Raw genomic sequence first — 8,897 nt, forward strand, 5'->3', positions numbered from 1 at the left:
GATAGTTAAATTTAAGATCTTTCATGACCTCTCTCTCTCTCTCACACACACACACATCATGACATGATCATCTTTTTGGACAATGGACCAAAACACCCTTCCGAATCACTGTTGCTCGACAGGCCAGTCTCCTACGAATTGACTTCCTTTTTACTAGGCCCCCTAGTGGCGCCTGCTGGACCTCACAAGACACTCTCAAGAAAAGCAGCCACATTAGGAAGGTTAGATCCTAAGCAAGCATGCAATTAGGAAAAGAAAGTGCCCGTCTGAGCACGACTCCTTAGCGTGAACACTATAGCCAAGATCCGGCCACGCATAACGGAGGGATTATTGGAGCGAGCTAACACTGCAAAGCGTATTCCCAAGCCGTTGCTAAAAGGCACCGTTTACCTAAAACCCAAGAAAGGGGCGAAAATGACGTTATTATGCGTAGCAAATGAAGCGCTTGGGCTCTGTTACATTTACGGAGTACTCCATAGAATTAATGGTTGATGCTTATGGTTTGCTTAAGAATAAACCAATTAACTTTGTGAATTTATTTTCTTTTTATACATACTCCAGCAGAACTATCACAATTATTGTAACCGTGGTGATAGCAACTTTTTAATCGTGAAGAAAGCAACTAACTGGTGAGTGGTGTGTGTGGTAATATGCTGACTTTTTTGTACTGATCTTTCTCATGGGTCACATAAGCAATCATATTGCAAAGGACCTGACAATTTAAAATTAGTTATTGCCTATATTTAAGAGATCCTCTAGTACACCCATCTAAGAATTTTGGAGATTCAGTACAAAAGTTCCAACAAGAAAACTTGCCTAAAAGGCCATCTTTAGTTTTTTTTTTTTAACTTAAGGCCAGCTTTATTTCCCATGTTTGCTTTTTGTATGCCATCCACGGCTTTTATCATTTGCGAAAAAAAGAGAGGAGTTGTACTACACTCTAGATTATCATGCCTGGCCATATGTTCCAAGCCAGTCTTGTTGTAGCTAGGCCATCTTCTTGTTCAGAAAAGAAAAGGAAAATTTTCGTGTCGTTTTTATACGACACATGCTGTACACCAAATCTTTTTTGTTAAAAGGGTAGTTCCGGTGGTTCATCCATCAAGGAAAGGTCGGGTTGTGATTAATGAATACATATACACTCAATAATTGTGACGTTTAATCTAAGTAAACTGAGACTCAGGAATTGAGATCGCAGGTAGCCATCAGGACCAGACCACATAGCGCATGCGGTGCAAGCCATGGCATGAGGTGGACTCGTGTCATCGCCATCGATCAATCGCGATCCCCTTCGATCGGAGCGTCCAACCATAAATCCAGCTCGCTAATCAGTCCACTATTCGGTTAGAATCGTGCAGCGGATGGTGGATGGAAAAATTGCCTTTTTGATGCTTACAAGAAGTTTAATTTTCATATCTATAGCGTTATCTTGGAGCTACATATTTTCCCAAAAAAAAATGTTAGGTAAAGCTTTTCTACATAAAAAAGGAGCGCTTGCATCAATTTTTGCACCTTCAGCCACGCTTCGCGATAGTAGTGAGATACGAGCTCTAAAATGGAGGGTGAATATACTGTGTCTTTTGTTTCTTCTTTTGTAGAGAATTTCAAACATGATTTGAGACTTCATTTCTTTATTTTAAATCCTTAAATTATGTTTGTTTGTTCCCTCGCAAAAGATTAATGAATTAGGTTGAGATCACTGCAAGACTGCAATAACGAACTGATCGAGTACATGGGGCAAAACAAATTTGGCACCAATTCATATTGGTACAGGTACATGAACAAACACCAACTATAACAATGTAAACCTGGACAAGTGTCCGTTTACACTTGAATAGCGCTCTAAACTAAGGGTGCCGGTACGGTACTGGTAGATGACGGCAACTTAGCTAACCCACCCAAGCTCTCCAGCTCCCGTAATACCTGTCGTTCATAGCCGAAAGCAAACTACATTTTTTTAATTTATAATTCCTTTGGACTTAATTTTTTATATATTTCTTTTTGTTTCGACTATTTTTCTCCTTAGTTTCATACACCATCTTCCCTGATATCTCTAGTAGATTAAATTATTTTTCACAATTGCAATTCTCTCCAGTCAAATTTGCATCTTCTTAAACTCTCGTTATAATAGCTAAAACAGTAAGATAGAGAAGTTGGGGAATCTACATTCGCTATCTTGCTTCCAACATCTGCACACGTGTCCTTTTCGAGCCTAAGTAGTAATAAATTGGTCAGATAAAAACAACTGTTTCATGTTTTTTTTTGTTCACTTCTAAATATGTACTACCCTTTGTCAATTCCTACAGCTGCCAACTCAAGAAAGATCTGTTTCTTTCTTCAACAACCCTTGTGACCAAATTCATGTTTTTTCACATGCTACCCCACCGAGGAGCTGTCTTCCAAAACTGGCACTGTCAGTCTCATCCAGTACAAATATTTTCATAATCATTTTCCGAAAAAGCGAAAAATAAAAAAAGAGAGGGAGAAAAGGTTACACCGGCGTCTCACCCTCCCCTGGGACAGCGTCATGGGCACACCGGAGGATGGGAGGACACGCACACCCACACAGCCGCAAGGCCAGAAGAATCAGCAGCAGAGCTGCAAGCTGCCCAAGCAAAGATCCCCAAACCAAAGCAAGATACAAAAACGAGTAAAACAACTGCAAAAAAAAACTAGAAACAAAATCCCCACTTCACTCCTCCCCTGCCTCTCCTCTACCTCAAACTGTAACACTGCCTCACGCACCAGTTCGCTGCTGCTCCCTCGTCCTCGCAGGCGCGTCGATCCGGAGGGCGCCCGCCGCCGCCTGCTGGAGCGGAGGCCCAAGCGGGAGCGGGAGCGGGGGCGGCGAATCTGGAGCCCCGGGGACCTGCATTGCCGCGGGGCCGCCGCGCGTAACCAGATCTCCCTCCTCACCTGCCGCGGCACCGGCACGGCATGGTGGCTGCCGCGGCGGCGGCCACCGCGCCAGATCCGGCCCACCCCGCCCGCCCCCCGCTCACGCCGGCGCTCGACAAGCCCAACTCCGCCGCCGCGCGGAGGAACTCGCGCTCCAACAAGCCCGTCTCCTCCAGGTACCTGTCCGCCGCCGCCGCGTCCCCGACCTCCTCCACGTCTTCCTCCACGTCGTCGTCTTCCTCGTCCTCGTCCCGGCGCTCCCTGTCGGCGCAGCGCACCCGAGCGTCCACTCCGCCCCCACAGCAATCTACGTCGCCCACCACCACCCGGTCGGCAGCGGCCGCGGCCGCGGCGGCGACGGCTACCGCGACCACGATGCGGAGCCTCTCGGTGTCGTTCCAGGGGGAGTCCTTCTTCTACAAGACGTCGCGCGCGCCGCGGGCCTCGTCGCCGTCCTCACCCGCCGCGCGGCGCGGGCCCACGCCGGAGCGCCGGAAGAGCGTATCCTCCGTGCCGGAGGCCGAGAACGCGCGGCCGCAGGGCCGATGGCCCGCGGCCAAGCCCAAGGCGTCGGACCCGCTCGCGCGCAGCCTCGACTGCAGCCTCGACCGCAAGGACTCCATCCTCGCCGCCGTTCACCTGCTTCGCCGCTCCATGGCCTTCGACTCCACCACATCGCTTTCCCCGTCCGACCCGGCAGCTGCAGCCGCTCCAGACCTGTCCGCGTCCTCCGACACCGACAGCGTCTCGTCTGGTAGCAACTCGGGCGCTGGTGATCCCCCGCGCCGCGGCATCAGCGTGCCGGCGAGGTTCTGGCAGGAAACCAACAGCCGCCTGCGCCGCCTTCCGGAGCCTGGGCTACCGCTACCTTCTTCTGGTCGGAGGTCGTTCTCAGACAGTCCAATGTCGCCGAGGCTGCCAGGCCGGTCCCCATCTCCATGCCGTGGAAGCAGGGGCGTCGCCAGCCCATCAAGAGGGCGTGGTGGGGAGGCATCACCAAATGGGCATGCGATGCAAGCTCCAGCAAATGCGCCATCTATCATCAGCTTTGCTGCAGAGGTCAGGAGGGCGAAGAAGGGGGAAAACAGAATCGAAGAGGCACACAGGTTGCGGCTGCTGGACAATCGGCATTTGCAGTGGCGGTGCATCAATGCACGGACAGACGCGTCACTTCTGGTGCAGAGCTTCACTGCTGAGGTAAATCAAACTTTGATATTGGTGTTAGGTTTACCCATGCATTTCATTTTGTTTATCCCACATCTAGTGTTCTAGTACTAGTCAACAAATTCAGTGTTGTGTGATTTGGGGCTTAAATGTTGCAAATCTGTGAGACATCCAAGGTATCTATGATCTGCAATCTAACATTCTGTTTTTTATTTGTTAGTTTGGGTGCTTTCTTGTATGATTTCTTAGGATATAGTATTCAATACATCACATGGATAAGATTGGCAACAACAAACAATGCAAATTTTCTGTATTTTCCTCCTTTAGTACCGTGGGTTATAGAAGGCTGTAGGAGCCTGAGAAGAAAGTTGATGGTTGTGGACCACTAAGACTGAGCCTTGCTTGATACTGCTTACGGTTATTGCATTGGAAAATTTGGATGAATTATGTTGCAAGTCTGCACTAAAAGGGAACAAAGGAGTTACCAATAGCTTGCTCATTGGTTTGCCAAGAATAGATTTTGGCAACCGTAGATGGTGAGAGCTATCACGCACAAGCTCTTGCAATTTGTCGTTCATGGAAATAGCAGGGATAAAATTTGGCACCTTTGTATTTTTGGCAAGAAACTGTAAATTATGTGCCATCTAAATATACATAGATTTAGTATATACCTCTAGACTTAGATTGTATCAAGTATATGGAAAATGCAATATCTGGTCATATCCACACCTTTCCTCTTTATTTGCTTATGTGAACCCAAACGTGGATAAGTGTCACTTTGATTTGCCATTAGTACATAGTTGATTGTTTGGTGCTCCCCATTACCGCTAGGTTATGAAATGGTAGGGAAGCCATCAGTAGGTGGGATGAGATTACGCCAAGTCAAAATTTGCAAGTTTCATTTCATGTGCCGGCCCATGCTATTGTTGATACAAACATTTGGCAATTATCTTGATAACTTGTCTCCGGAATAAAAGAAAAGATCTTGTGCAGCAATTTAATAATGCTGGTATTAATGGCACCATCCATGACGCAACCCAGCAATCTTTTTGTGACGCATGTCTTGTGAATACTTGCATGATCTGAGTCTTACTATGGTGCTTTGCAGTACATTGACTAAATCTATGCAAGTCTACTCACCTCAAACCCCCGGTGCACAGTGTGCTTATGACTCAAATATTTGCTAGATTGAATTGTTGTTCAAGTCTTGTGGTGAAACACAGTTATATAAAAGTATAAAAGAACTCAACTAAGATATGTGGATTTTTTTTCTCATTGCAGTGCACAGACTTCAAATATACAACTAGTCCTGGTCAAAACATGTTAAAAAGAATATGATAGTGCTGTGAAAGAGAAACAGGAAAGGGTCAAACGTTTTGAACTAAAGTTTCTTATTTCCCTCTTATTCAGAAAACCCTTCACAGCGCATGGAAAGAAATATCGAGATTACGTGACAATGTCAGTTCCAAAAGATGCAGACTCCAACTTCAGAAACAAAAACTCAAGCTATTTGCTATCCTTAGGGGTCAGGTAAGTGATACGATATAGTTGCTGTTTTAAGTGTTTATGTGGCTTGCACTATGACTTCTTGTTGCTGATTCACTTTGTATAGCTAATGTATCTATACCATTTGACATGTGCAGATGTCATATCTAGAGGACTGGTCTCATATAGAAAAACACCATTCAAGTGCTTTATCAGCAGCAATCAAAGCACTGAAGGCTAGTACTCTTCGTCTTCCGGTTGTTGATGGTGCAAAGGTTGGCAATTGTCTAATAAGATCTTGCTATGTGGCTTGATATGATATGCACAAACTAATGGTCGCCTATCTGTGTGCAGGCTGATGTGCAAGGTGTCAAGGAAGCTGTTAACTCAGCTGTGGATGTAATGCACACAATGACATCCTCGATATGTAATTTGCTGTCTAAGGTGTGTATATATACCCTATCTTCCTACAGAGTTTGAGTTCATATTTCCCCCATTGGATCTTCTTTTTAGCATGATATACCAATAACAAAAAATCGTCAATCCCAAATTGGAAGATGCTTCCGGATAAATTATATATGCTCCATGCCTCCATCCTGGTGGATGGCTATATGTTCAAACAGAAAAAAAAAGGGCGTACCCGGTGCTGAAAGCTCCCACACAATATGCATTCAAACAGAAATTAGTATTTTATTACAAATGTTATGGCTCTGCTGTATAAAATAAGTACGAGAAAAATGTTTTTGAAGATATGTTTTGTAACCGTGCTGCTTGGTGTCCTCTGTTTTCAATAGCCAGTGTTGTTTCTTCTCTGCAGATGTAACATAGCTGCGTCAAATATTCTAATTCGTTTATTATCTTGATATGGACTGTAACTCCAGATCTTTGTCTATGCCGTACCTTCTGAAGTTTAACAATTTCAAATTAGATAAGGGTGGTGTTGCTATTTTCAGCAAACAAAAAACAGGACAGCAACGTGGAAATTGCTCTAAGTGAACGATTTTCCACGTAGATTTAATGGAAACAGGAACATTTTCGTAGACATGTTCAAATATGATGTTATTTTTTTCTGTCTAAATAGTTAGCTTACATTGGCTACCCACTGGACAAGTAGTATCTTGAAATCTTTAGCTATATTGGACTGCACTCCTGTGGTTGTAGTGAGAGAGATGCAAGTTTTGCATTGACACTATAGCATCCCATGGTGAACTTTTTCAATTGGTTGCCTATTCTGTTAGCAATTCGACTTATTGCGCCATGAACTCAGTTTCACATAGAATTTAATCCTACATGGACATGCATTCGCATGATTGGTGTCTATTTTCTGTGGAAATCTCTGAATGATATATCTATTCATCTTCAGGTTGAAGGAACAAGCTCTGTAGTGTCTGAGCTTGCCAAACTTGCCACACAAGAACAAATGTTGTTGGACCAATCGAAGGATCTCTTGTCCACGGTTGCAGCAATACATGTAAGAAGATCTTCTATGACCTCTTTACTCAATTCTACTGTTATTCAATTTTATTTGGCTCACCTTGTTAATTGTTTGTTTTGGAAAACAGGTCAAAAAGTGTAGTTTGCAAGCTCACATGCTACAACGAAACCAAAAGCAGAGCCCGGCACAGTTGTAGATCAGTTTGCCTCGCCACTTTGGGTGGTCACTAACATCACACGGCCTCGCCTTTTCTCACCAGAGACTGTGCTACAGGTAATAAAATGCTGTAACCATTTGTTGGGTGTGAAGCGTGTCCTAATCTGCTCGATCGACCTCACCGAGTGTAGCTGATTCATGTAATTTTTTGAGTGCATATCAACCCATAGAAGCGGCCCCCCCTTTACCTGCAGTCGCTGCAGTTGGTGTATACAGAAATCCCTAGCCTTGACCCAAAGATAAGCTTCCTGTAGATATGAAAAAAGCTTGTCGTTTGCGTGCTTACTCTTGCGTGTGGAGTGCTCGAGTGGTGATGAGTGTTTGTATTGTGAAAGGGAGATATTTTGTTGGCTTGATACAGGGTGTTTTTCATGGCAAAATTAACACGGAGGTTGTTTATCCTGACTTGCTGCTCATGGCGTCAATGGTATCTGCTTTGATGCATCCTGATTCCTGAAAGAGTGGAAATATATAATCCTTAGCTCTGTAAAGGTTTGCTTGCTGCAATGACCATCAGACTTGTGTTGCGGTGTTGGTATCGTGTTGTGCTGTGGTATGCTGATCCTGCTGGGATGCAACAAGGTGATGAAACTTGATCGAAAATTTCTTTAGAAGAAATGGCATCTCAGTATTTTTAGAGACCGGGGGATCATCATATTCAAATACGTGAAGAATGAAAGGTCCAGTGGGCGTCCGTTTGGTGTCTTGTCACATCACCTTGAGTCCTTGTGTCCTTGACATCGTCTGCCTGGAAGCCGACGCGGCCGATACCAACTCGCCACCGCGTTACCTTTACCGTCTACCCACACAGGCACCGGCCGAGCCCGAGAGCAACGCGAGCCGACGGGCGGGCGGCGCTAGACTGCTACTGGGTGGTAGAGGTCTAGAGGACACGGGCAGCCGCCGTTGCAGCGTCGCGTCGCATCGTGCTCGCGCACAAACATGATCAAGGCCGCCACCCCGCACCCAGGCACATCCATGGCGTCGGTCGCGCCTCCGTCCGCCGACGGGACGGGCGCGCCACCCGCGCGCGAGGAAACTCCGTCGGGACGCTCTCCGCGGGCCGTCGGCTCGTCGACTACCTTGGGCTTCAAGCCCAATGGCCTTGCCGGCTTATTAAAAAAAAAAGGTCCAACCTGAGGGCAGCTCTTGGTCGGGCCGGCAGCCCAGCCTAGTCTAGCAAATCCCTTTGGTGGCTTGTTCTGAGACTGGATCTTTGGGACTGAAGATCAGTTTCGAGCCTTCAGCTTGACAGCAATTTTCGTACTTATAATAAATCCCAGAAAAGGACACCCGCCGTCGCGTACGACGAACACGCATGATCACGCTACGGCAATCTACGTCAGTTTTAACTGTCAACTGCCTTTTATCTCCAAATAAGCTGCCGAATGCTTTTGCACTTGATTACGGTTAAGCGTCTTGCCCATCTTTTTGACACTGCAAGGCCTTTATCAAGTCGTCCCCTTCCCTTTCGCAAGTTAAGCGGCCTTTCTGGCAGAGAGCATTACCCCAGAAATGTGCTCCCACTATCCCATGGGCCATGGCAGTGCACTGAAGTCAGTCAAAGAACTGCCGAGCTTGCCTAACACTGGCCTGTTAGTCCACTCTTTTCTGCATTCTCCAAGCCTTTCGCAGCTCCCTCGAGCAGCCAGGCGCTCAGTTTTCCAAGCTAGCCAGCTGCAAATCGCGGCTTCAATCA

General features: G+C 46.2%; 1 protein-coding gene across 1 annotated transcript; it reads left to right on the forward strand.

Moving 5' to 3' along the window:
• The first annotated feature begins 2,407 nt into the window (after window positions 1-2,407).
• Window positions 2,408-7,603, forward strand: LOC112873633 (QWRF motif-containing protein 2). Its single transcript, XM_025936643.1, has 6 exons — window positions 2,408-4,095; window positions 5,473-5,592; window positions 5,706-5,822; window positions 5,902-5,991; window positions 6,911-7,018; window positions 7,110-7,603. Exons 1-6 carry the CDS (start codon window positions 2,938-2,940, stop codon window positions 7,176-7,178), a joined length of 1,662 nt encoding a protein of 553 aa, XP_025792428.1. The 5' UTR covers window positions 2,408-2,937; the 3' UTR covers window positions 7,179-7,603.
• Window positions 7,604-8,897: the final 1,294 nt, after the last annotated feature.

Source organism: Panicum hallii, chromosome 9, assembly GCF_002211085.1.
Source record: "Panicum hallii strain FIL2 chromosome 9, PHallii_v3.1, whole genome shotgun sequence".
Classification (NCBI taxonomy): Eukaryota; Viridiplantae; Streptophyta; class Magnoliopsida; order Poales; family Poaceae; genus Panicum; species Panicum hallii.

What these genes read in the sequence shown, in the direction of transcription:
- LOC112873633 (XM_025936643.1), top strand. Translation starts at nt 2,938, where the DNA reads ATGGTGGCTGCCGCGGCGGCGGCCACCGCGCCAGATCCGGCCCACCCC. An exon ending in TGCAGAGCTTCACTGCTGAG is followed by an intron (nt 4,096 to 5,472) that starts GTAAATCAAACT and finishes CCTCTTATTCAG; the next exon opens with AAAACCCTTCACAGCGCATG. An exon ending in CCACGGTTGCAGCAATACAT is followed by an intron (nt 7,019 to 7,109) that starts GTAAGAAGATCT and finishes TTTGGAAAACAG; the next exon opens with GTCAAAAAGTGTAGTTTGCA.